The sequence below is a fragment of the Rattus norvegicus genome, chromosome 12 (assembly GCF_036323735.1).
Source record: "Rattus norvegicus strain BN/NHsdMcwi chromosome 12, GRCr8, whole genome shotgun sequence".
NCBI lineage: Eukaryota > Metazoa > Chordata > Mammalia > Rodentia > Muridae > Rattus > Rattus norvegicus.
This window is the reverse complement of record NC_086030.1, coordinates 25,099,126-25,127,086: the sequence shown is the minus strand read 5'-3', so window position 1 is coordinate 25,127,086 and position 27,961 is coordinate 25,099,126. Positions and strand designations below refer to the sequence as shown.

General features: G+C 49.5%; 1 protein-coding gene across 1 annotated transcript; it reads right to left on the bottom strand.

Moving 5' to 3' along the window:
- Positions 1 to 154: 154 nt before the first annotated feature.
- Positions 155 to 27,954, bottom strand: LOC134481173 (mucin-12-like). Its single transcript, XM_063271782.1, has 2 exons — positions 26,825 to 27,954; positions 155 to 9,039 (listed from the first exon to the last, which is right to left on the bottom strand). Exons 1-2 carry the CDS (start codon positions 26,886 to 26,888, stop codon positions 425 to 427), a joined length of 8,679 nt encoding a protein of 2,892 aa, XP_063127852.1. The 5' UTR covers positions 26,889 to 27,954; the 3' UTR covers positions 155 to 424.
- Between the last annotated feature and the right edge of the window lie 7 nt (positions 27,955 to 27,961).

The following is a 27,961-nucleotide window of genomic DNA, read 5'->3' as shown; positions in this document are numbered from 1 at the left end:
GAACGAGAGCAGATGATGCTACAACCTCACATTCCCACCTCGTTCCAAGAGACTAGAGGGCAAAGCACAAGAAAAAGGTGTTTAAGGATACAAGAAACAGAGAAGAAAGAGAGAGAGAGAGAGAGAGAGAGAGAGAGAGAGAGAGAAGGTGGGAGGGAGGAAGAAACCCTATGAATCAAACAACAGCAACAACATGTTGAGCATGGTGACTTACACTTGGATTCACAGCACTCAGGAGGCTGAGGCAGAAGGATCACAAGATTGAATGCAGCCTGAGCACATGGCGATGCTGTTCCAGCATCCCTAACCTCATACCAAAGAAAACACATATCAGTGTGAGAAATATACATCGATAGCTATATAGGTCAGAGTCACGTGACATCTTTTTATGTCCACACAGAAAAAGATGATTAAGAACTAAGCCCTAAGAGAGAAACACAGAGTCAATCGCATGAAACTTACTTAGTGGCAGAGTGGAAAAAGTCGGCGATGTTTCTGATGATGCTGGGATAGAAAATGTTGATTCAGCAGGAATGGTGGTCGATTGAGAGCTCGAAGTAGGGTGACTAGTGTCCATTGAAATCCCACTACTTGGAAAGGTTGTAGATGCCTGTGGGAAGGCTGTTGGAGATGTCTCAGATGCTTGAGTTGCTTGGGTTGAAGTTGGACGGCTTGGGGAGGAGGTTGCAGATGCCTCAGTCAAGGCTGAGATGTGGCTGACCTCAGGAGGTACAGAAGATTCAATTGAAATTGGGCTGCTTTGGGAGGTCACAGTTTCCTGAGGGAAGATTGTGGTTTGGTCAGTCTGACTGGGTGGAGTTCTCAGTGTTGACATCAGGCTGCTTGGGTGTGTTGTAGCTCCCTCAGGTTGGTTTGTGATGTGGGTTACAGCTGTTTCTGTGGAAACCAATCTTGTAGGGAAGGTTGTAGATTCCTGAGTGAACACTGTTTGGGAAGTCTGAGTGGATTGAGTTTCCTGTGTTGAAACTGGGGTGCTAGGGAAAGTTGTATATGCCTCAGGTGGAAAGGGGGTATGGGTGACCTCAGGTGGTACAGATGTTTCTGTCGAAATTGATGCTGTTGGGAAAGATATGGACTCCTGAGGGAAGACTGTATGGGATGTCTCTGTTGTTTGAGACACTTGAGTTGAAACTGGGTTTCTTGGAGAAGGTGTTGAAGGATCACTCATTGTTGAATTGAATGAGGTTTCAGTAGTTATACCTCTTTCTGTAGACCATGAACGTGTAGGAAAGGTTAGAGATACAGGGCTGAAGACCGTTTGGGAAGTTTCAGTTGCCTGAGTTCCTTGTGTTGAAATTAGGAACCATGGAGAGGTTGAAGATGTATCATTCAGGGCTCTGGAGGGTGAGGTATCAGGAGATACGGTTGTTGCTGTGGAAGTTGGCCTGCTTGGGTAGGTCGTAGACCCCTGAGTCAAGACTATTGTGTGAGGATTCTCAGTCGGTGGAGTCCCAAGGGTAGAAATTTGGCTGCTTGTCCAGGTCTGAGGGGCCTCAGTCGTGGCTGTGGTGAAGGAGGTGTCAGATGGGACGGTGGTTTCCGTTGAACCAGAGCTACCTGTCAGTGATGTAGATTCCTGAGTGAAGACTCTTTGGGATGTCCCCATTGTCTGACTGGACACTGAGGTTCTTGGGACAGGGGTAGAAGCTTCATTCAGGAGCGATGTGTAAGAGGACTCAGGAAGTAGAGTTGTTTCTGTGGACCTAGAGCTGGTGGGGAAGGTTGTAGAGCCCAGAGCAAAGACTGTTTGGGAAGTCTCAGTTCCACCCGTGGTTTGTGTTGAAATTGAGCTGCTTGAAGAGATGGCAGATGAACCACTCGTCTCAGTGGAGAGTGAGGTGTGGGAGGTGACAGCTGTTTCTGCGGACTGGGAGCTGGTTGGGAAGGTTGTAGATCCCGGTGTGAACATGGTGTGTGAAGTCTCAGTTTCACGAGGTTCTTGTGTTGAAACTGTGATTGTGGGAGAGGTTGTAAAGTAGTCACTCAGGGCTGTGGAGAGCAAGATGTCAGGAGGTACAGATGTATCTGTGGAAAATGTGCTTGAAGGGAACGTTGTTGATTCCTGTGTGAGGGCTGTTTGGGAAGTGTCGGTTGCTTGAGTTTCTTGGGTTGAAACCGGGACTGTTGTGGAGGTGGTGAATGTACCAGTCACAGCTGTGGAGGGTGAGGTGTCAGGAGGCACCGCTGTCTCTGTGGAAATTGTGGTGTGTGGGTAGGTAGTAGTTTCCTGAGTGAAGATGGTTTGGGGCTTCTCAGAGGTTTGAGTTCCCTGTGTTGAAATTGGGGCGCCAGGAGATGCTGTGGAAGTCTCCGTTAGAGACGTGGTATGGGTCATCGGAGGTGATCCAGCCGTTTCTGTGGAAACTGACTCTGTCGGGAGAGTTGTAGATTCCTGAGTGGGGACAGTTTGGGATGTGCCAATTGTTTGTGTTGCTTGAGTTGAAATCACTGTGCTTGGGGAAGCTGTAGAAGCCTCGTTGTCAGCTGAAGTGTAGGAGGTCTCAGAAGTTACAGCGGGTTCTGTGGACCACGAGCTTGTTGGGAAGGTGGCAGATCCCGGAGTGAACCCTGTTTGGGAAGTCACAGTCCCGTGAGTTTCGTTAGTTGAAGCAGTCCTTGCTGGGGAGGCTGTAGACACATCAGTCAGCGCTGTGGAGAACGATGTTTCAGGAGCTACAGCTGTCTCGGTGGAAATTGAGCTGCTTCTCCAGGTGGTGGATTCCTCAGTCAAGACTGTTTGGGAAGCTGTTTGACTTCGTGGTGTTGAAATTGGGCTGCTGGCTGACGCTGCAGATGTCTCAGTTTGTGCTGTAGTGGTGGAGGTGTCGGTGGGCACGGTTGTTTCTGTGGAAGTTGGCCTGCTTGGGTAGGTCGTAGACCCCTGAGTCAAGACTATTGTTTGAGGATTCTCAGTCGGTGGAGTCCCAAGGGTAGAAATTTGGCTGCTTGTCCAGGTCTGAGGGGCCTCAGTCGTGGCTGTGGTGAAGGAGGTGTCAGATGGGACGGTGGTTTCCGTTGAACCAGAGCTACCTGTCAGTGATGTAGATTCCTGAGTGAAGACTCTTTGGGATGTCCCCATTGTCTGACTGGACACTGAGGTTCTTGGGACAGGGGTAGAAGCTTCATTCAGGAGCGATGTGTAAGAGGACTCAGGAAGTAGAGTTGTTTCTGTGGACCTAGAGCTGGTGGGGAAGGTTGTAGAGCCCAGAGCAAAGACTGTTTGGGAAGTCTCAGTTCCACCAGTGGTTTGTGTTGAAATTGAGCTGCTTGAAGAGATGGCAGATGAACCACTCGTCTCAGTGGAGAGTGAGGTGTGGGAGGTGACAGCTCTTTCTGTGGACTGGGAGCTGGTTGGGAAGGTTGTAGATCCCGGTGTGAACATGGTGTGTGAAGTCTCAGTTTCACGAGGTTCTTGTGTTGAAACTGTGATTGTGGGAGAGGTTGTAAAGTAGTCACTCAGGGCTGTGGAGAGCAAGATGTCAGGAGGTACAGATGTATCTGTGGAAAGTGTGCTTGGAGGGAACGTTGTTGATTCCTGTGTGAGGGCTGTTTGGGAAGTGTCGGTTGCTTGAGTTTCTTGGGTTGAAACCGGGACTGTTGTGGAGGTGGTGAATGTACCAGTCACAGCTGTGGAGGGTGAGGTGTCAGGAGGCACCGCTGTCTCTGTGGAAATTGTGGTGTGTGGGTAGGTAGTAGTTTCCTGAGTGAAGATGGTTTGGGGCTTCTCAGAGGTTTGAGTTCCTTGTGTTGAAATTGGGCCGCCAGGAGATGTTGTGGAAGTCTCCGTTAGAGACGTGGTATGGGTCATCGGAGGTGATCCAGCCGTTTCTGTGGAAACTGACTCTGTCGGGAGAGTTGTAGATTCCTGAGTGGGGACAGTTTGGGATGTGCCAATTGTTTGTGTTGCTTGAGTTGAAATCACTGTGCTTGGGGAAGCTGCAGAAGCCGCGTTCTCAGCTGAAGTGTAGGAGGTCTCAGAAGTTACAGCGGGTTCTGTGGACCACGAGCTTGTTGGGAAGGTGGCAGATCCCGGAGTGAACCCTGTTTGGGAAGTCACAGTCCCGTGAGTTTCGTTAGTTGAAGCAGTCCTTGCTGGGGAGGTTGTAGACACATCAGTCAGCGCTGTGGAGAACGATGTTTCAGGAGCTACAGCTGTTTCGGTGGAAATTGAGCTGCTTCTCCAGGTGGTGGATTCCGCAGTCAAGACTGTTTGGGAAGCTGTTTGACTTCGTGGTGTTGAAATTGGGCTGCTGGCTGACGCTGCAGATGTCTCAGTTTGTGCTGTAGTGGTGGAGGTGACGGTGGGCACGGTTGTTTCTGTGGAAGTTGGCCTGCTTGGGTAGGTCGTAGACTCCAGAGTCAAGACTATTTTTTGAGGATTCTCAGTCGGTGGAGTCCCAAGGGTAGAAATTTGGCTGCTTGTCCAGGTCTGAGGGGCCTCAGTCGAGGCTGTGGTGAAGGAGGTGTCAGATGGGACGGTGGTTTCCGTTGAACCAGAGCTACCTGTCAGTGATGTAGATTCCTGAGTGAAGACTCTTTGGGATGTCCCCATTGTCTGACTGGACACTGAGGTTCTTGGGACAGGGGTAGAAGCTTCATTCAGGAGCGATGTGTAAGAGGACTCAGGATGTAGAGTTGTTTCTGTGGACCTAGAGCTGGTGGGGAAGGTTGTAGAGCCCAGAGCAAAGACTGTTTGGGAAGTCTCAGTTCCACCAGTGGTTTGTGTTGAAATTGAGCTGCTTGAAGAGATGGCAGATGAACCACTCGTCTCAGTGGAGAGTGGGGTGTGGGAGGTGACAGCTGTTTCTGCGGACTGGGAGCTGGTTGGGAAGGTTGTAGATCCCGGTGTGAACATGGTGTGTGAAGTCTCAGTTTCACGAGGTTCTTGTGTTGAAACTGTGATTGTGGGAGAGGTTGTAAAGTAGTCACTCAGGGCTGTGGAGAGCAAGATGTCAGGAGGTACAGATGTATCTGTGGAAAGTGTGCTTGGAGGGAACGTTGTTGATTCCTGTGTGAGGGCTGTTTGGGAAGTGTCGGTTGCTTGAGTTTCTTGGGTTGAAACCGGGACTGTTGTGGAGGTGGTGAATGTACCAGTCACAGCTGTGGAGGGTGAGGTGTCAGGAGGCACCGCTGTCTCTGTGGAAATTGTGGTGTGTGGGTAGGTAGTAGTTTCCTGAGTGAAGATGGTTTGGGGCTTCTCAGAGGTTTGAGTTCCTTGTGTTGAAATTGGGGCGCCAGGAGATGCTGTGGAAGTCTCCGTTAGAGACGTGGTATGGGTCATCGGAGGTGATCCAGCCGTTTCTGTGGAAACTGACCCTGTCGGGAGAGTTGTAGATTCCTGAGTGGGGACAGTTTGGGATGTGCCAATTGTTTGTGTTGCTTGAGTTGAAATCACTGTGCTTGGGGAAGCTGCAGAAGCCTCGTTGTCAGCTGAAGTGTAGGAGGTCTCAGAAGTTACAGCGGGTTCTGTGGACCACGAGCTTGTTGGGAAGGTGGCAGATCCCGGAGTGAACCCTGTTTGGGAAGTCACAGTCCCGTGAGTTTCGTTAGTTGAAGCAGTCCTTGCTGGGGAGGTTGTAGACACATCAGTCAGCGCTATGGAGAACGATGTTTCAGGAGCTACAGCTGTCTCGGTGGAAATTGAGCTGCTTCTCCAGGTGGTGGATTCCTCAGTCAAGACTGTTTGGGAAGCTGTTTGACTTCGTGGTGTTGAAATTGGGCTGCTGGCTGACGCTGCAGATGTCTCAGTTTGTGCTGTAGTGGTGGAGGTGTCGGTGGGCACGGTTGTTTCTGTGGAAGTTGGCCTGCTTGGGTAGGTCGTAGACCCCTGAGTCAAGACTATTGTTTGAGGATTCTCAGTCGGTGGAGTCCCAAGGGTAGAAATTTGGCTGCTTGTCCAGGTCTGAGGGGCCTCAGTCGTGGCTGTGGTGAAGGAGGTGTCAGATGGGACGGTGGTTTCCGTTGAACCAGAGCTACCTGTCAGTGATGTAGATTCCTGAGTGAAGACTCTTTGGGATGTCCCCATTGTCTGACTGGACACTGAGGTTCTTGGGACAGGGGTAGAAGCTTCATTCAGGAGCGATGTGTAAGAGGACTCAGGAAGCAGAGTTGTTTCTGTGGACCTAGAGCTGGTGGGGAAGGTTGTAGAGCCCAGAGCAAAGACTGTTTGGGAAGTCTCAGTTCCACCAGTGGTTTGTGTTGAAATTGAGCTGCTTGAAGAGATGGCAGATGAACCACTCGTCTCAGTGGAGAGTGGGGTGTGGGAGGTGACAGCTGTTTCTGTGGACTGGGAGCTGGTTGGGAAGGTTGTAGATCCCGGTGTGAACATGGTGTGTGAAGTCTCAGTTTCACGAGGTTCTTGTGTTGAAACTGTGATTGTGGGAGAGGTTGTAAAGTAGTCACTCAGGGCTGTGGAGAGCAAGATGTCAGGAGGTACAGATGTATCTGTGGAAAATGTGCTTGAAGGGAACGTTGTTGATTCCTGTGTGAGGGCTGTTTGGGAAGTGTCGGTTGCTTGAGTTTCTTGGGTTGAAACCGGGACTGTTGTGGAGGTGGTGAATGTACCAGTCACAGCTGTGGAGGGTGAGGTGTCAGGAGGCACCGCTGTCTCTGTGGAAATTGTGGTGTGTGGGTAGGTAGTAGTTTCCTGAGTGAAGATGGTTTGGGGCTTCTCAGAGGTTTCAGTTCCTTGTGTTGAAATTGGGGCGCCAGGAGATGCTGTGGAGGTCTCCGTTAGAGACGTGGTATGGGTCATCGGAGGTGATCCAGCCGTTTCTGTGGAAACTGACTCTGTCGGGAGAGTTGTAGATTCCTGAGTGGGGACAGTTTGGGATGTGCCAATTGTTTGTGTTGCTTGAGTTGAAATCACTGTGCTTGGGGAAGCTGTAGAAGCCTCGTTGTCAGCTGAAGTGTAGGAGGTCTCAGAAGTTACAGCGGGTTCTGTGGACCACGAGCTTGTTGGGAAGGTGGCAGATCCCGGAGTGAACCCTGTTTGGGAAGTCACAGTCCCGTGAGTTTCGTTAGTTGAAGCAGTCCTTGCTGGGGAGGTTGTAGACACATCAGTCAGCGCTGTGGAGAACGATGTTTCAGGAGCTACAGGTGTCTCGGTGGAAATTGAGCTGCTTCTCCAGGTGGTGGATTCCGCAGTCAAGACTGTTTGGGAAGCTGTTTGACTTCGTGGTGTTGAAATTGGGCTGCTGGCTGACGCTGCAGATGTCTCAGTTTGTGCTGTAGTGGTGGAGGTGTCGGTGGGCACGGTTGTTTCTGTGGAAGTTGGCCTGCTTGGGTAGGTCGTAGACTCCTGAGTCAAGACTATTGTGTGAGAATTCTCAGTCGGTGGAGTCCCAAGGGTAGAAATTTGGCTGCTTGTCCAGGTCTGAGGGGCCTCAGTCGAGGCTGTGGTGAAGGAGGTGTCAGATGGGACGGTGGTTTCCGTTGAACCAGAGCTACCTGTCAGTGATGTAGATTCCTGAGTGAAGACTCTTTGGGATGTCCCCATGGTCTGACTGGACACTGAGGTTCTTGGGACAGGGGTAGAAGCTTCATTCAGGAGCGATGTGTAAGAGGACTCAGGAAGTGGAGTTGTTTCTGTGGACCTAGAGCTGGTGGGGAAGGTTGTAGAGCCCAGAGCAAAGACTGTTTGGGAAGTCTCAGTTCCACCAGTGGTTTGTGTTGAAATTGAGCTGCTTGAAGAGATGGCAGATGAACCACTCGTCTCACTGGAGAGTGAGGTGTGGGAGGTTACAGCTGGTTCTGTGGACTGGGAAGTGTTTATGAATTTGGAAGGTCCTGGAATGAACATTCTTTGTGTAATCACAGCCCCGTGAGTTTCTTCTGTTGAAATATTCATTGTTTCGGAGGTTGTAGACACATCAGTTAGCACTGTGGAGAATGAGGTGTCAGGAGCTACAGATGTCTCTGTGGAAATTGTTCTGCGTTTGATTGCCTCAGTCAAGGTTGTTCTAAAACTTATTTGACTGTCTTGTGTTGAAATGAGACTGCTTGGGGAACTTGTGAATGTCTCAGTTTGTGCTGCAGTGTGTAAGTTGCTCGTGGTCATAGTTGTTTCTATGAAAATTCTCCCGCTTGGGTAGGTTGTAGATTCGTGAGCCAAGAGTATTGTTTGAGAGTTTTCAGTTGGTTGAGTTTGAAGTGTTGAAATTTGGCTGCTTGTCCAGGTTTTACTTTCTTTAGTAAGGGCTTTGGTTTTGGAGGTATCTTGAGGTGCAGTCGTTTCTATTGAAATTGACCTCCTTGGGATGCTTGTAGGATCCTCAGTGAAGCCTGTCGTTTGTACCTTCTCAGTGGACTGAGTCCCATGTGTCCATTCTGAGTTGCTTGGGTAATTTGTATATATATCTGTTTTGGATTTTGTGTGTGTGATGGCAGGAGATACAGGTGTTCCCGTTGATGCTTGGTTGTTTGGGGAGGTTGTAGATTCCCCATTGACGATAGTTGTTTGGGAGGACCTAGTAACTTGAGTTGTGTTTTTTGAGATCATCCTTTTGGAGGAATTTGTCAAATCCTCAGTCAGGCCTGTGGTGTCCGAGGTTTCAGGATTTCCATCTCTTTCTGTTGAAGTTGAGTTCTTTTGGAAAGTTGTTGTACCCTGAGTGAGGACTGTCGATGCTGAAATTTCAGGGGTCGGAACTGTACCACTTGTAGGAACTGTGATTTGAGAGTTTTCAGTGGTCCTTGGTGTTGATGGTAAATGTGAGATGGTTCGGTCAGATGCTATTCCTTCTTTTGGAACTGTACTTTGGGAGTTTCCAGTCATCACCAATGTGGATGTTGAACTCAGGTCTCCTATTTCAGTTGCTAATCCATGTCCTGGCGCTGTGCTCCGAGAATCTTCCGTTGTCTTGGACATGCGTGCCAAACTTCTTGTATGTTCGGCTACATCTGTTTCTCTTGTTTGCTTGCTGTCAGTGGACGCTGCTACAAGTGTTGAATTTGTGCTGCTTGGCAAAGTTGTGGAGCCATTTGTACCAGATTCGAGACTTCTTTTCTCTCTTAGACCTGTTTTAGTTGGGGTAGGGGAGGAATTAGAGAAGAAGGGATGATTTATCAATTTTTGCCTTTTTTCCTGTTATTCCTGAGAAACCATGAGAGCTAGTTCTGTCTCCCACTAAAGAACAATTGGTTTTTTCTCCCCAGTGTGTACAAACCCACCCATAAACCCATGAATTTGATCAGTGGTCCTGTATTCCCCCTTTCTCTTCTGAGCAGCCTAATATTTTGGGGCAGCAGTAACTGTGTCACACAATAATTCATGACTTGGATTGCTTGTAGTATGGAGTTGCTGGTGTGGCAAGGGCCTTGTGGGTCACCTCAAGCCAGCATTTCCTGCACTCGCCTTCCTCCATGTCCAGAGCTGTGCTCACTGTCCCCGGTGCTCTGAAACAAGTGCCCCAAGGTGCCAGGCACATTCTCCTGTCCCTACCCTTTCTCTCACCTCATGAGTCACACTTGCCACATGTCCTGTGGACTAGTGTGAGCATCACAGTCCCCCGACCCCACTCTTTACATTGGACCCCTGCAGCAGCATTTCGCATGAACCTAGAAGGCACCAGAGGGCTGATGGGATCACCCAACTCTGTGGGCAGTTCTCTCTGTGTCCTTTCTCCCCTGCACACACATGTGCATGCACAAGGGCTGAAACACATACTTGCTAGAATATCGCCATGGCTGCATGCCAGCCTGTGGTCCTCACTGCGTCCCACAATAGGTTTCTCCTCCGTTGCCACTCCCCCATCCCGCTTATGGGCTATGGTTGTGCAGAAGGAGGGTTTGCAGCTCCTTCTCCAGGAGGACAGGCAACTCTGCATGCAGCACAATTTCTTATATCACATAATGGGGCAGCCAATCTTCACTGTCAGCTTGTGTGGATTTGGGATCCCCTACACACCCTCTTCTGGGTCTATCTTTGAGGGTGTTTCCAGAGAATTATAGATCAGGAGGGAGGGCCTACCCTGGGTATGGGTGGTACCATCTCACTGGCTGGGATCTCCGACTGAATAAAAGAAACTGTTCTTCCCTGAAGCTGCCACTGTCGGGTAATTTGTCATAGCAACAGCAACAAAGTAAGCTGTGGACATTTCTGAGACAGCACAATGTTTGCAGCTTAAGCATGAGGACCTGAGTCTCAATGCTTGGCATCTACGTGAAAAGCCGGGTGTGGGGAAACACGCCCCTAATCCTGGCCCTGGGGAGGCAGAGACAAAAAGATGCTTACAGTACATCTTTGGCCTTACTGTACAGTCTAGCCAAAGGGGTGAGCTCAGCGTTTAGTGAGGGACCCTGTCTTAATATGTGCAGCTTGATCTTCTTGTGGAGCTCCTAACAGAAGGAGTTGGGGTGTCTCTGACTCTTTTACTTGCTTTCCCTCCTACTGGGTTGCCTCATCCAGCATTACTATGAGAGGAGGCACCTAATCTGATTGCAACCTGATATACTATGTTTGGCTGATATCCCTGGGAGACCTGCTGTTTTCTGAAGGGAAATGGAGGAGGAAATGGGAGGTGCAGAGAAGGGACTGGGAGGGGAGGATGGAGTGGAAACTGTAGTCAGAATAAACTCTATGAGAGGAGAATAAATGTAAAACGTTTAAAACAAGTTTTTAAAGTGGGAAGTGATTAAGGAAGATCTCTATGTTAACCTCTGCCTCCTACAGGTCTTCTCTCCCTCTCTCTGAAACACACACACACACACATACACACACACACACACAACACACTAAATATGAATATTCACAGAGAAAGTATCTGATATGGATGAGAATATAATACCCGATTCCCATTCATCTACCTAAGAATGGGCTGGAGATACGACTAGGGGCTGGGGGCATGGCTCAGTGGTAGAGTCCCTGCCTAGAATCCCCCAGTGAGGGGCTGGGGGCGTGGCTCCAATGAAGAGCCCTTAATTTTCTATCATAAATGAAGCCCTAGATTCAATTCCCAGTACTCTAAATAAAATAAAACAAAACCCTAAAGAGAAAACCAACAGCAGTCTGTCTGTCTTTTTCATGAATTTATAATTCATTATTTATAATTCTAAAACCTTAAGCATTATTGCACCCTCTACCTGAATCACACTGATTGGTCTTGGCACAGCTGTCACTTCTGTGGCTGTTTCTCTCAGGCCCCTGTGATGACAGAGAACATCTCTCTCCTGCCAGCTCTGTTAGGGCCTACCAGGTGACCAAGATGCAGATCTGGCTGGCATCGTGACACAGATCTTTAATCCTAGTGCTGGGAAAACAGAGGCAAGCAGGTTGTCTGTGAGTTATAGGCCAGTCCTCCTTTTACTTTTATTTTGAGATGAGGACTCACTAAGTTATCCAGACTGGCCTTAAACTCATGTGGTGCCTCAATCAGGCCTTGGAATTTTAGTCCACCTGCTTCAGCCTCCCAAGTAGCCAGGATGACAGGCCTGCACCACCAGGGCCAATCTGGTTTTCGTTTTTTGTTTGTTTGTTTCTTTGGTTGGTTGGTTGGTTGGTGTTTTGATTTTTGTTTGGTTTGGATTCCTGCTAGGCAAAGCTTCTACCACTGAGACACACCCTCAGTCCCTTTTTAAAAAAGTTATTAAATGTTTGATTTTGCCCTGTCTTTTCTCCCTAAGCTAATGGAGGCAAAAGGCCTGAGTGGTTGGTTGCCGGGAGAGTCAGACCTCACTCAATGGTGTGTACAGGACGCAGCTAAAGAAAGCGACCATGAACTGGTGAGAGAATCAACTGAGCAGGGCTCATCGGGGCTTACAGAGACTCAAGTGACAATCGAGGGCCTGGTACGGGTCCTCTGCTTATGCACTATGATTGCATAGCTTGGTGTTCTTCTGGGACCCTAACAGTGGGAGTGAGGGCTGTTTCTGACTCCTTTGCTTGTCCTTGGGACTCCTTTCCTTCTTCTGGGTCTCCTCATCCAGCCTTGATATGAGGGTCCATGCTTAGTCTTATTGTAACTTGTTATATGCCATTTTTGATGTTCCACTGATATCCCTGGGATGCCTGTTCCCCTCCCTCCCTTCCTCCCTCCCTCCCTTCCTGCATTCCTTCCTTCTTTCCTTTCCTTTCCTTTCCTGATCCTCCTCTTCCTCTTCCTCCTCCTCTTCCTCCTCCTCTTCCTCCTCCTCTTCCTCCTCCTCTCTCTCTCTCTCTCTCTCTCTCTCTCTCTCTCTCTCTCTCTCTCCTTCTTACTGGATCTAGAGGAGAGGCAAGGCGTGTGGGGTTAGTGACTGGAAGGAGTAGAGGAAGCCATGGTCAGGATTCAATGTATGTAAAGAATAAAAATTTTTTTAAAAAAATTTTATCTGGGAGTGAGGAGGTCTGGTGGGGTGGGGGTGGGAGTGGGAACCTCCTCTTGGAGACAGGGGAGGGGAAGTAGGATGGGGAGTGGTCACAGGATGGACCTGAAGGGGAATGGAGACTGGACTGTGAAAAAAGATTAAATAACAACAATAACAACAACAACTACTACTACTACTACAATTTTAAAGCATTCTTTAAAGAGAAAGGGTGTTAGTTGAATAACTTTGAAGAAGTAACTCCCCACCTGATGGAGGAACCTCAGAGGGATATGGCTTCCCACAAAATGCCTTTTCTTCCTTCTTGGTAGGCAAGGAAGTCTCTGTCCTCAACTGTCTCCTCCCAAACGCGCCATTAACAGATCCCTGTACACATCTCCTTCCAAAGCCACCCTGCCCGTGTGCACCTACAGGCAACCCCCTCAGTTCTGTGCCACTCATCCACGGTTCCACTCCACTCTGTTGCTTGGGACCAACCCCAGGCACCACCCCAGGCCCGGGAATTAGAGACAAATTAATTCCAAACCCTACCCAACCTAGTAATGAAGTGAAAGAGGCCAGGAATTCCTGTAATCCCAGAACTGTGGGGCTGAGGCAGGGGGATCATTAGCTCGAGGCTGGGATGGGGCTACAGTGTGAAGGTCTATCTTCAAGAAAACCAAAGGGAGTAAGGACTGGGGATGGGGCTCAGCTGGCAGAGTGCCTGCCTAGCATGCACAAGGCCATGGGTTCCAAGCTCAGCACCATAGAACCTGGGGGGATGGGGATGGCAGGGGTATGCTTGTCATGTAAGCACTGAGACTGAGGCAAGAAGGCGGTGAGCATGAGGGGCAGCCTGGGCTACATTGTGAGGTCCTGGCTCAAAGACCCAAAGGAAGAGTTGCAGAGGCAGCTTGACTGGATACAGTGAGCCCTGGGTTCTATCAGAAGGTGGCGGCAAGGGGACCATTTTCTTTCAAGGACAGCCTTAGAAACACTGCATTCTGGGCCAGCTTGGGCTACAGGAGGGTTCTGTCTCAGAGAGTGAGAGGGAAAAAGAGAAGGAGGAGAGAGAGGGGGGAGGGAGAGGGAGAGAAATATGGAAAGAGGGAGGGGAGGGAGGATACATTGCAAAGGCTAACCCCAGGAGCCAGTGAGGGAGGGCACAGTCCCTCTGTCTCTAGTTTACAAAGGCCTAAGGGAGGAGGTAATACTTAGGCTGTTGTGTTTCCCTCAAGAAAAAAAAATTGAAAAGGAGTTTCTTAGATGTATTCATGAATTTTACTGGACTTTTTACGCCGAGACAAAGGAACATTGTTGTTGTGGCTGGTCGAACAATAAAAAGGATATAAAATGCAGTTTATGACCACCATTCTCCCCGACTCAGAGAAGATGAAGAGAGATGAGGAGAGGTGGTTTTTACCAGCCCTCCACCTGTCAGGAGCCCTGGCAGAACTCACTGACTTCCTGCCTGCCTAGCGACTGTAAATGCCATCAGACTGAAAAGCATTCTCTCCCACATAGGGGACCCAGCATCCACATTCCTTTGTAACTGTTGTCTTCTTTTAAAACAGTCTCAGGGCTAGAGACATGTCTCAGCGGCTAAGAGCACTGGCTTCTCTTTTGAAGAACCTGGGTTTAATTCCCGGAACCCACAAAGGGGCTCACTCAGTGTGTCACTCCAACTCCAGGAGATCTAAACCTTTCTGGCCTCCCTAGGCACCAAGTGTTCCTGGGGGTACACAGACATATGTTATGTGCAGGCAAAATACGCAAACAAAGAAAGCAAGAATAGCGTTTGCCTGCACCTTTAATCCTAGCACTTGGGAGGCAGAGGCAGGTAGATCTCTGAGTTCAAGGCCAGCCTGGTCTACAGAGTGAATTCCAGGACAGCCAGGGCTACACAGAGAAACCCTGTCTCAAAAAACCAGAACACACACACACACACACACACACACACACACACACACACACAGAGAGAGAGAGAGAGAGAGAGAGAGAGAGAGAGAGAGAGAGAGAGAGAGAGAGAGAGAGGGAGGGAGGGAAGGTGTCTTACGTCTTACTATGCAGCCCAGGCTGGTCTCAAGATTTTCCTGCCTTGGCCTCCCAAGTGATGAGATTGTGGACATGCACCAGCATACGGTGCCGGGAACACAACCTACTTTATTAACTGAGCCACACCCTCAGCAGTATCTCACAGCGTCCTAAGAAGACGGCCACAGGCAAGTCAGAGAGAAATGAGCCTCCCCTCTCTCTGATGTGGCAAAAGCATCAACAAATCCAGTTTCCTTGTCAATTGCTATTTCCTACCTTCCTTTCTGCATTCAGGGAAAACTCTCAAGGGTGGGGTTTCAGATGTGACTCCAGTAACACTTTCTCTTTCTAGCATCTCTCCTGCTGTTAACACCCAAGATACCTTAACTCTTAACAGTCCTCTGTTGCTTTTGCTCATTGGTTGGTTGAGTTTTCGAGCTGTCTTTTTTTTTTTTAAACATAGGATGTTGTGTAGCCCAGGCTAGATTCAAACTTGTAGCTAAGGATGGCCTTTGTGCTTCTGCTGTTCTGCTTCCCATTCCCGACTGTAGTGTTCCTAACGTGCGCGGCCATGCTCGTTTTGTACAGTGCTGGGGGCCTAATGTGCACTCTGTCAACTGAGCTTTGTCTCTGGCCCTCAACCGTCCTGCTGTTCTTCCTAACCTACTATCTCAGGGGAAGCTTGCACTCTGTCACTTGTCAACTTTCTCCAGGTGAGCACCTCCCTGCTGGGGCTTTTCTCAGGCCCTGGGAGAAGCGACTAGGGATAAGAACATTGGTGAAAAGATTCACACTCTCCTAGCCTAAGGAAGCAGGGAAAGCTGGCCTGCGAGGTTAAGGACACTGAATTAGGTAGGAGTGTGTGTGTGTGTGTGTGTGTGTGTGTGTGTGTGTGTGTGTGTGTGTAAGTGTTGCCTGTGTATGCTCCTATGTGTACACTGAGCTGGTGTACACATCTGGGAAAGCCAGAGGTCAGAGGTCAGAGGTCAGATGTCTTCCTCTACTGCCTCGACAGTGACCTCTGGGGAGCTCTACATCCTCAATGTGAGGGTTACTACAGAAAGGCAGGGGACGCCTGGCTGCAGAGGTACACTTCTCCTCCAGAGAAACACAAGTGGCCAAGAAGCTTATGAGAAGGAGGAAAGTAAGTCAACCTTGTCAGGAAACAAAGCCAGCCAGCATCGGCATCAGTGGTAGAAAGTAATCCTCGCTGGCTGGTGGCCAGGCGTGGCAATACATTCCCGTAAGCAGGAGGATCTGGGGATTAACGTCATCTTCGATTACAGAGCAAACTTGAGACCAGCCTGGGTTTCAGGAGACACAGCCTCTAAACAAACAGGCTAACAAATAGAGGTGGGGAGAGAACTTAGTCCAGAAAGTGCCTACCCTAAGGGGATGTGAGTCTGTATTAAATGAATTAAAACCATACTTGTAATCACAGTTTTAGGGAAGTGGAGACAGGCTCAACTCCAAGATTTCCTGACCAGTCAGCTCAGCCAAGTTAGAGAGACCCAGGCCAATAGGAGACCCTGTCTCAAAGGCAGTGTGGGAACTGGGAGCTGGGAGCTGGGAGCTGGGAGCTGGGAGCTGGGAGAGCTGGGAGCTGGGAGCTGGGAGAGCTGGGAGCTGGGAGAGCTGGGAGCTGGGAGCTGGGAGAGCTGGGAGCTGGGAACTGGGAGCTGGGAACTGGGAGCTGGGAGAGCTGGGAGCTGGGAGAGCTGGGAGAACTGGGAGCTGGGAGAGTTGGGAGCTGGGAGAGCTGGGAGCTGGGAGCTGGGAGAGCTGGGAGCTGGGAGCTGGGAGAGCTGGGAGCTGGGAGAGCTGGGAGCTGGGAGAGCTGGAAGCTGGGAGCTGGGAGCTGGGAACTGGGAGCTGGGAGAGCTGGGAGCTGGGAGCTGGGAGAGCTGGGAGCTGGGAACTGGGAGCTGGGAGAGCTGGGAGCTGGGAACTGGGAGCTGGGAGAGCTGGGAGCTGGGAACTGGGAGCTGGGAGAGCTGGGAGCTGGGAGCTGGGAGAGCTGGGGGCTTGGAGCTGGGAGCTGGGAGAGCTGGGAGCTGGGAGAGCTGGGGGCTTGGAGCTGGGAGCTGGGAGAGCTGGGAGCTGCTGGTTCAGCAATAGAGTGAATACTACCTTTCCAGAGCACCTGAGTTCAGTTCCCAGTACCCACCTTAGACAGCTCCTAACTGCCTGTGGCTCCAGCTCCAGGGGTTCTAACGCCCTGTTCTTGCCTGAGGGCACAAGCACATATGCAACACACACACACACCACACAGACACTCAACACACACACAGAGACACACACACACAGACACTCAACACACACACACAGACACACACACAGACACACACACAGACACTCAACACACACACACACAGACACACACACACAGACACTCAACACACACACACACAGACACCACACAGACACTCAACACACACAGAGACACACACACACAGACACACACACAGACACTCAACACACACACACAGACACACACACAGACACACACACACAGACACCACACAGACACTCAACACACACACACACACACACAAGCATATAAAAAATAAGAGTCCAGAGTGCTAAAATAAATCATATTTATCGCCCTGCCAAAAACTCAAGTCCAAGTGGATCAAAGGTTTCAACATAAAACTAGACACACTGAACCTAACAGAGGAGAAAGTGGGGAAGAGCCTTGAGTGCATTGGCACTGGAGACGACTTCCTGAACAGAATTTGGATAGCACAAGCACCAAGTTTGACACTGAATAAATGGGACATCGTGAAACTGAAAAGTGCCTTCCTGGTAGGCAAAGGGCACCATTAATAGGACATTCCCTACAGAATTGGGAAAAGGCTTTCACCAACGCCGGATCTGGACAGCAACAAAGCAAACGATCCAGTTTAAAAATGGGGTTCAGGCCTGAGCAGAGCATTCTCATCAGAGGAGTCTCAAACGTCTGAGAAACACGTGAAGAAATATTTGACATCCTCAGCCACCCAGGAAATGCTAATCAAAACCTCGAGATTCTGTCTTACATCTGTCAGAATGGCTAAGATCAACAACACAAGTGACAGCTTGTGCTGGCGAGGATGTGGAGCAAAGGGAACACTCCTCCATTGCTGGTGGGAGTGCAAACTCCTACAACCACTCTGGAAATCAATATGGAGGCTCCTCAGAAAACTGGGACTCAATCTACCTCAAGATCCGCCTATACCACTCTTGGCGAAATACCCAAAAGATGCCCCATCCTACCACAGGGACGCTTGCTCAGTTACATTCAACAGCAGTTTTTATTCATAGTAGCCGGAAACCAGAAACAACCTAGATGTCCTCAACTGAAGAGGGGATAAAACAAATGTGGTCCATTTACACAATGGAATATTACTCAGCCGTTTTTTAAAAGAAGGGAATATTAATCAGCTGTTAAAAATGACACCATGAGCTTTGCAGAGGACGCAGCACAGACCCATGCAGACTCTGAGATCGTTGATTCAGTCTCTGTGAGCCCCTCTGAGCCCTGCTTAGTTGATTCTGTGCAGTATTTTCCTGGTTTCCTCAACCTCTCTGGCTCCTACAATTCTTCCTCCCCCCTCTCCGGAATTCGCCTTGCTCTGCCTAATGTTTGACTGTGGGTCACTGTTGTGTTTTATAAAAAGATAATGAAAGAGGAAGGAATATGCTTAACGGTGATGCGGTAAGGTATAGGGGAAGGGGGTAGACCAGCCTTGAACTCACAATCCTCCTGCCTCAGCCTCCAACATGCTAGAATTACAGGCATGTATCATCATGGCTTAGCTTATTAAGGACTTTCTTATTCTAACATTGGGACACAGTATTTCATGAAACATAGGGAGAACCTTCCTGTGCAGTTACAGTGTATTTCTTATGCAGTGTATGTGTGTCTGGGTCTTTCCTTTAAAAGACTAGTCTAACACTGAGGTCTAGCTCATGCCTGGAATCCCAGCACTGGGGAAGCTGAGACCAGAGGACTGCAAGTATGAACCTAGCCTGGGCTGCAGGGTGAATTCCAGGGCAACCTGGGCTACATAGCAAGACATTGTCTTAGAAAGAAAGAAAACAAAAGGAAGGAAGGAAGGAAGGGAAAGGAGGAAGGAGAAAAGAAGGAAGGAGGGAAGGAAAGAAGAAAAGAGTAAAAAGAAAAAAACAGAAAAATAGGACTGGGGAAATGGTTCAGGGGGCAAGGAGCTTGTTGTGCAGGCATGAAGACCTGAGTTCAAATCCCCAGCACCCGTATGTGCGCCTGTAACCCCAGCAGGGAGACTGACGGGCATATTCCTGGGGCTCGTCAGCCAACCCAGCCAGTCAACCCAGCAATCTCTAAGTTCAGTTAAGACCCACACCCACAGCCACACCCAACCCCATCTCAAAAACTGAGGCAGAGGAGAAATGGAGAAGGATGTCCTATGTTAACCTCTGGCCTCCACGTGTGCCGCCACGTGCTTCACACCTGCACCCACAGGTGAGTCCACCACCCACATATTATAGCCTGATGAACAAACATTTCACACCAGAAGGTACCTTGAGAGAATAGGGCTGAAGCCCTGAGCTCTCCTACCTCCTCCAAAACATACGTATGCTTGTAGAGCAGTCAAGCATGGAGATCCCCAGTGCAAATGCCCTGAAGCGGCAGCAGCAATATGGGAGGCCCCTGTAGCTGTGTGTACTGAGAGGACTCAGGCACCTCTGAGGTCAGCCTGACATGGCTGTGACTTTGTGCTATGGTACAGTGAGCTCCTCTACCTTCCCATTTCACACGGAGAACTGGAGACGGTGATTGCTATAACCACGCTACTTGCTCCGGAATATTCTAGTGTATGCCAAAATTGTGGTGAGGGACACAGGTGAGCTTCAGCCAGTTGTCATGGGAGCACACTCTGTCCTGCAACGCATGTACCCAATGGTTTGGGCCTCATGGCCCTTCCTTTCTCTCTTCCTCCTCTTCTTCTTCTCCTCCTCCTCGTCTTCCTCCTGTGGGGTGTGTGTGTGTGTGTGTGTGTGTGTGTGTGTGTGTGTGTGTGTAGCACAGACTGTCCTTGAACTCACTAAGTACCCAAGGATGACCTTGAAATCCTGATCTTGCAGCCTCTACCTCCCAAGTGCTGGGACTGCACTTCCCCTGGTTTATTAGGGAGCTGGGGCTTGAACCTACTGCTTTGTGTACGCTAGGCAGACACTGTACTAACTGACCATAGCCCAGCCCTTTATTCCTTTCCTGAAAGTTCCTTTCTATCTGTCATGGTTGTGAAACTGAATGAGACAAGACCACCCTCTCTCATTCCTTCCTCTGCAGACCCTATGGCAAGAAGATGAATCCCTCATTTTTCCATGTCAGCCAGTAGTGTCACTCCTGCCTTTGCCTGCTGCCTTCTTCAAGCCAGAGCCCTCTTCTCTCTGCGTCTGCTTTGGTCACCCAGTATAGTTCATTGAATAGTGTATTCCCCACCCTTCCCGCCCGTCTTAGTGAGAGTTACTCTTGGTGTGATGAAACACCATGACCAAAAGTCAAGTTATGGTGGAAAGGGTTTATTTGGCTTACACTTTCACATCTATCACTGTTCATCATCAAAGGAGGTCAGGGCAGGAACTCAAACAGGACAGGAACCTGGAGGCAGGAACTGATGCAGAGGCCATGGAGGGGTGCTGCTTATTGGCTTGCTCCTCATGCCTTGCTCAGCCTGCTTGCTTACAGAACCCAGGACCACCAGTCCATGCATGGAACCATCCACCATGTGCTGAGTCTCTACCCCCCTCCCCACTGATCACTAAGAAAATGCCTTTACAGCTGGATCTCAGGGATGCATTTTCTCAATGAAGGTTCACTCCTCTCAGACATCTTTAGCTTGCATCAAGCTGACGTAAAACTATCCAGCACACCTTGAGGTGTGGACAGGTCCTGACCCTAGGTAACTGTAGATATGATCTTATGAGGCAATAATTTTTTTTGCAAGTGTAATTATGCTCAAGATCTCAAGATCAGATTTAGGGTGGGTCTGAAATCCAAATAGTGGTGTTCTTCTAAGAGGATTCAATTTCCATCTCATTAAAGCCCCTGTAAACATTTTATTTGATCTGCCTTATCTGGAGCACCTGCACAGGTAGAGCAGACCTGCACACTTGACCCGCACGGGATGCAGATGAGGCAGAGAATGGAGCGATACAGCCATGAGCCAAAGACTGTTAGACACTCCCAGAAGCTGCAAGAAGCAAGGAAGCATGTCCCCAACGAGATTTCGAGAGAATAGGCTCCCAGAATGTTCTTATTTAGGTTTCTTCCCTCCACATGTTAAGAGAATAAATGTCTGTTTTGAAGTCACCAACTTGGGGTCATTTGTTAGAGCAGTCACAAGAAATGACAAGAGATTTCCTGCTATAACACATGGTGAAAACTATGGGCTCTGGACCTAAAAGACTTGGGTTCAAATCCCTACTCCTCCTCATGAAAGATGGGTGACCTTGAAGAAATCAGCAGCGGCCTCTGGGTCTCGACATCCCCAAAGCTGAAAATGGAAGGTGCCAGAAACCTTTTTCTGAGGGTCAATGTGAAAGTTAAATGAAGCTGGACGCTTCATTTAACTGAATTCCGGCTTGGAATTTCAGCTGCCTGGGAGGCTAAGACATGAGGATCACAAGTTCAAGGCCTGTCTGAGGTACAGAGTGAGTTCAAGAGCAGCCTAGGCAACTTAATAAAAAGTAAAAAGAGGCCTGGGGATGAGACTCAGTAATAAGCTGCTTTCCTACACAAGAGGTCCTAGGTTCAATTCCAAGTACCATCAAAGAGAAAAGAGTGGGGCAGTGAAACGGATGGAAGGGTGCTTGCCACCAAGCCTGGCAATCCTCCAGAGTCCAATCCCAGGGTCTACATAACAGAAAGAACTGAACTCCACAAGCCCAGCGCCCACCACCACATGAATAAATGTAGCAACAGAAGCTGAGCACCAGCACTCACTCTCTCTGTCTCCTGACTCCATTGTCAGGAAGATACAATGAGACACAATGTAACCAGCTGTCTCACACTCCTGTTGCCAAGTCATTCCCGCCATGATGGACTGTATCCTACTAAACCTTAAGCTTGTCCTAAATTGCCCCCTTCCTTTTATTTTGTCACAGTCACAGGGAGAAATAACTAAGATACTGTATTAGTACTCAGACTCCTGGGGACAGGCTAGCTTCTCCAGTCTTAGGACATCTGAAAGCAGTAAGCATCTCTCTTCAAAGCTCTGTGAGAGCTTTGAAGCTTTCCTTCTCTCCTTCTGTATTTTCTGTCCTTCTGTATTTGTCTAAGTCAGTAGTTCTCAAATGTGGGTCGGGACCCCTTTGAGGAGTGATCAAGACCATGGGAAAACACAGGTATTTATTTACCTTATGATTCATAACAGTAGCAAAGTCAGTCATGTAGTCGCAACAAAAAATATTGATGGTTGGGGTCACCACACCATGAGGAACTGTATTAAAGGGTTGCAGCATTAGGAAGGTTGAGCACCACAGGTCCAAGCCTTTGTGTGGTTAACTATGTTTCCTTCACTGTTCCGCAGCAGCCATCACATCCCCAGACCATAGCCTCATCACCCTGGACAGTGGCAGCCTCCCCTACCCCTAGGTGCTGTTCGTACCCCAGTAGCTTCGGCACCAGATTGGGTGGTGGCTCTTTTCACACTGTTCCCATCTCATTAAATGCTCCATAAACTTTTTATTCATCCTGTCTGGTCCTGAGTACCTGCCCTAGAGAGGCTGCTCCTCGCTGGGCTGTATTTGCTGTGTGAGTGACTTTATGATGCTCTGTACAGAGCGGCGTTTCCTCTCCTCGCCTTATGTAAGTTTCAAAGGTTGTTTCTTCCTCATAGGCAAATATCTTAGCACCCACACACAATGTTCTCTTCCCACTTTTTCCCAGCTGGTTTCTTCTCGTTTATTTATTTTTAAATCTTGTTACTATTTACTATGGTTATATTGTGTGTGCTTAATGAGGGGCAGGCTCATGCCTTGGAGCGTGTGTGTGTGTGTGTGTGTGTGTGTGTGTGTGTGGGTCAGAGGGGGCTCTGAAGAGTCAGTCCTCTCCTCCCTCCCCCTATTTTTGGGTCTACACCTTGAACTCGGGTCCTGAAGTACGACAAGTGTCATCTTGTTGGACCCCTGCTTTTTTGTTTGCTTGGTTTTCACACGGGATATTTGAAGCTAGCTTTGAACTTGCTATATAGCTAAAGATAACCTGGAACTTCTGATCTTCCTGTGCCTACCCCCTGGGTGTTAGGATTACAGGCATGAACCATCATGCTGGGTTTTCTATGGCATGGGTAATGGAACCCCAGGACTGTGTGTTTCCTAGGCAAGCATTCTCGCCATCTCCTTTCAAAAAATTTTTTTAAAGATATATTTATTTCATGCATGTGAATACATTGTCACTCACTTCAGACACACCAGAAGAGGGCATCGGGTCCCATTAAAGATGGTTGTGAGCCATCACGTGGTTGCTGGGAATTGAACTCAGGACCTCTGGAAGAGCAGTCAGTGCTCTTAACCACTGAGCCATCTCTCCAGCCCCCTCAAAAATCTTTTATTATATTGAGTTACATAAGTGTTATGGGTAAAAATTAAAGAAGGAAAATTTTCTGTCAGTTCCCACAAGCTGGATCTGCTTGCTCTGGCTGCTACTCTGCCACGAGGTCCACAGGCTGCTCTCTCCCACATGTCTCCCTTTTAGCCGCCCTCTTCATGCGGTCCCCTAAGTGGTAGTTACCATACCTGGCTTACACTTACACACACACACACACACACACACACACACACACACACACACACCTTCTTCTGCGGGCCCTGCATGTTCTCCCTTTGCGAGGTCAACAGAACCAGATCTTCGAGCTCCAAGTGCCTCTCAGCCATTCCTTTCACACGCTGTCCTCTTTAGCCCAGTAGAATCAAAGTCTCAGAAATTTGTAATTTAGCAATTAGATTTACATGTTAGATTCTCAATCCACAATTCATCCACACAATAAATTCACTGCCAATTGACAAAGATATAGACCGCCCACCTAGACAAGATTAAATCGATCTGGTTCACCTAAATCTGAACCATCCCCCTCCAGAGACTCCATCTTGATCCCTCCTTCCTCCTCTTCTTCCTCCTCCTCCCTTGACTTTTTCCCCCCGACTACCCTTCCTTCTCATCCAATGATAGGCTTTGCCTTATCCTGGACCTGCCTTGCTGCATAATGACATTGTCCTACACACAAGGCTGCTTTCCTATAAGAGGGTCTATCTTAGACCACCCCGGAATCCTGATCCACCACCCTCAGCATCTGGCTACCTGCATGCAGCACTGTGATTGGCCCTGCCACACATTCGTAAGAGAACGTCCCTCCATATCTCCTCTATCCATCTGGGATAAAGACCTCTGGTTCCTTCAGACTCCTGCCTCAGTCCTTCCAGGACAGGCACTTTCTCCCCTGGCCCCATGTCACCAAGGAACCCCCTCCCCTTACTGTGACCTTCACATTCCCAAAACACTCATATTCATTTTATTTTTGTATGTGTGAGAGAGACAGAGTCTTGTAGCCCAGGCTAACTTCCAACTTCATAGTAACTGAGGATAACCCTCTCAGTCCTGCCTCTACCTCAGTGCTGGGATTACAGGCCAGTGCTACCACATCCAATCCTCATGTTGACATTTGACATTTTTCTGGCATTTTCTAACCCCTGTGCCCCTAGCAAATCATGACCAGAGAATTGTTGATTGTGTCCCCTGTTCCTGAAGGCCTTTTCTCAGAGTCCCAGATGCCCCCTGGGACAGCTCCCCAAATGATAAGGGTTCTAATCCTAAACCCAACAGGTACAAATGGTAACCACTGTGAATCACCAAAGCCAGGCTCCTGCCATCACAGGCAGTGTGGGTTCAAGGACTGGCCATGCCCTCTGGATCACCAACAGGTTGAGCCTTTGTTTCTAGAAGGCTGGGTAAACAATTGGACCCCCACAGGCTTTCCTGCAGCCTGTTGCCTGGCTGGCAGGACCTTCCATAGCTCTGCTTAGCCCACAGGGCTCCCTGTGGAGTGTGAAAGTCCTGGCCTTGTCAGACGCACACACTCCTGTGCCACTGTGCTTTTGATACCAAGAACTCACTTTCCCTGGCATAGCTCTCTTATATTCTAGAACCTTCTTATGCCTTGGTTCCCTCTCCATGGCCACGGATCCAAAACCCTGAGGAGCGCACAGAACAGACGGGAGGAGTTCTGAACTTGACCTCTAAAGCTCTCCCCCAGGAAGCAGCCTGTGCGCCTTGGGGCTTGAGAAGACTGCAGAAGACCAAGGTCCTCCAAGAGTCCAGGCAGCGGGCTCAAATGCCACGTCAGAGTGGGGTTGTATTATTTGCTGTGTGGCCCCCAGAAGGTTACACACCCTCTCAGAGCTTTGATTCTTCATCCCTCCTGACTTCTTCACACAGTCTTCCTTGTGTGCGTCATAGGAAATGCCCACAGTGGAGTGTCTTGGGAAATAGCAGGGCCGTCTGCCAGGAGGGAGGCTAGGTACACAGTCAGATCTTCTGAGTTTCTGGGTGGCTCTGTTTCCCTGGACTCACACATTCCTAGCTGCTTTTGATAATAGTTGCATTTCTGAGATAGGGTCTCACTCTGTTCCAGATGGCTTCCAGCACCAAGCTCCTGATCTTCCTGACTCTACCTCTCAAGTGCTAGGGTTATAGACATGTGCCACCATGCCTAGTTAATTCAGTGCCAGGGCTAGAACCCAGGGCTCTGTGAATGCTAGGCAAGTGCTCTACCCACTGAGCCACATCCCCAGACCGTTACTGTTGGTTTTTGAAACAGGGTCTCTCTGTAGCCTAAGCTGGCCTTGAACTCGTGATCTTCTGTTTCCACCTCCAGGGTATGAGGATTACAGGCCTGTAACACCTTCCCTGGCTTGCACAGATACTTGTAGGAGATGGATGTCTGCCTGGCTTTCTTGTATGCCAGTGGGCTCACATATGTCACCTTTTACATGCAAGTTTGAGTACTTGAAGGAGAGGGTGGATTGGTCAGTTGTGGTTGGGCACACAGATACAATAGCTAGGTAATGGCTTTCATCACTACCACTTCCACCACCACCACCAACGCCGCCATCGCCACCACCTTCAACATTACCAGCATCACCTACACCAGCACCACCAACACCAGCCCCCTCAGAATGCTGGGTCCCAGGCTCCACTGAGAGCAAGGAACAGGATGACCCTCCCCTCCCTCCTAACATGGACCCTGTGCAGATTTCTCTCCTCTTGACTTAAAGCTGATGGTCTGATATAATACACTCTTATAATGCCCCTCAAATTCACGCAGCTCACCCCTTAGTTGCCCCCTCACGCTCTGCTCCCTAAATCATAGTAAAATGTGGAATAGAGAGAGGGTCTAGGAGGACTCCTGGAGCTGGGACAGCCTCTGAGGGACTGAGCTCCTTACCAGGGTCCTGAGCTTCCTCTGGGTTTTCTGAGAACCAACCCACAGGGTTCTAGAAGCTTCCAGCCCCAGATGCTTGCATGCCATAGACATTCTCCTTCCACCAATAAGCTTCAGTTTAAGGCCTCCTTCCACCTACAGCCTTACCCCCAACAAACACCCTGGCACCCTGGTCCCCAAAGAGGGGGGGTCTTTTATGCTTCAGGGGCAATCAGGAGATCGGCTATAATTGAGAGAGATCCGCCTCTAGCCAGTTACATAGCAGATATGGTTCTGACAGCCCCCACAGAAGAGCACACTTCCACTCCTACACCCCTCTCCCATATGCACAGAGCCAAGCCCCCCCCCACTCAGCCCCTCAACTATTTCAAACAGAGGGGGCTTTCCCAGATACACTCAGACAAGTCAGGAGTAGAAGATGAGCTGGGATGGTGGCGTGCACCTGTAATCCCAGCGCTCAGGAAGCTGAGGCAGGAGGATTGCCATGAGTTGGAGACTAGCCTGGACTGTATGGAGTGGTTTTGTCACAGAAGTGAAAAATAAAAGTGAAGTAAAAAGGTGGAGAGGAAAATAGTCCAACACTCTCCTACAGCCGTTCCCTGCCGAGAACCTCTATGGTTGAAGAGAACCAACTCTTAAAAGCTGTCCACTGGCTTCCACACATCATCTGGAAAGGCTTGAGATGCCAGGGCTCTTGGGAATGCACAGCCCCAAGGACAGCAACAAGCAGAGAGCACCAAGTGACCAAAGAGCCTGTCGTCCTGCAAGGAATGGCTGAAGGGCAAGAGAGGTGGATTTTAGCAGTCCCCCCACATGCCAGGGGCAACACCTCAGGCCACCAGCTGCCCAACTCTGAACCAGGCCACTTCCTCTACACCTGCAGACTCTCTCGGTGGTCCCTGAGCACCCCAAAGGCCAATGGAGGACCTAACATAAATTTCCAACCCTTTCCCTGGAAAGAGAAGCCAGACCATCTACAGCTCTGCCCAAAGTCCCAGTGCACAAGGCTGGGTGTCACTCACCAGAAACTTCTGGAACAACAGAGAAGAGCTGGAGAACCAGCAACAGGATCCATGCCACCAGCATCTCCCGGGGAGAGGGCTCTGGCTGTGAGAGCCTCCCTCCTCAAGAGGCCCAAGAAGTGAGAGCCCTGAGCAAAAGGAGCTCTTATAAGGACCCTAGAGACCTTTTCCTCAGGGAAGAATGGTGTCTGGCCCTGGGTGGGGATGACTGTGTCGTAGGTGGGGGGACGGTCACAGGGAGTTGGCCAAAGGACAGCCTGTCAACCTTCCTCCCCTCTAATTCCAGGTGTGTTGACTGCCCCAAGCAACGGTCAACAGAAGTTGAGAATCACTGGGTGGGTGGGGCAAGACAGACAGAGCAAACGGAAGGCTGAGGTGTTGAGCCTCTGAAGAAAGTAGCCAAGAGGTGGATGCCAAGGAGCACAAAGGTGTGGTAACAATGAGGGGAGGAGCACGGGGACCCTTGAAAGGGACAATCTCTAAGAAGTCAGGCTAGATGAAAGAGAACCTTCCTCTGTGTCCAGTCACCTCTCCCCTGAGTCTGCTTTCTCCATTGTCCCTCTCTCCCCCACCCCAGAGCTGCCCCCTTTCCATTGCTTTCCTTGGGGGGGGAGGGGTGATGACATTTACACCTAAGATTTTTATGGACGATTCTCCACCCCTGATCAGAGTCAGAGATGAGAGAAACCTATAGTCATGGTCTCTTCCCAGAACAGAGCCAAAGTCAGAGTGACTTCTCCCTCCTCATCTCCTCCTCTTTCCCTCCTCCTTCACCCAAATAGCCACTGGATTAGATTACTGCTCCCTGTCCCTGTCACTGTCCCAGGCAAGAACACTGACTGTCCATCACTGTGGAAGCTGGAGGGGCTAAGGTCAAGCCTGACGACCCGAGTTCAATCCCCAGAAGCCACACAGTGGAAGAAGAACATGAACTCCCACAAGTTGTCTTCTGACCTCCACACACATGCAATGACACACATGAACACACACACACACCCTGTAAAATAAATGTAATAAAATAAGCCATCTCTTTACCTCCCTGACCCAGTGCCAGTGGTCTAACTCCTTCAAGCTAATTCCAGCCCTAAGCTTCTATGGCCAAGGCAAGAAAGGGCAAGATTGCAGAACTCAGGGGAC

Bases quoted from the DNA above. Each gene is read 5' to 3' on its own strand.
- LOC134481173 (XM_063271782.1), bottom strand. From the start codon at position 26,888: ATGCTGGTGGCATGGATCCTGTTGCTGGTTCTCCAGCTCTTCTCTGTT. The intron at 9,040-26,824 runs GTGAGTGACACC...CAACTAAAACAG, and splicing joins TGTTGTTCCAGAAGTTTCTG to GTCTAAGAGAGAAAAGAAGT.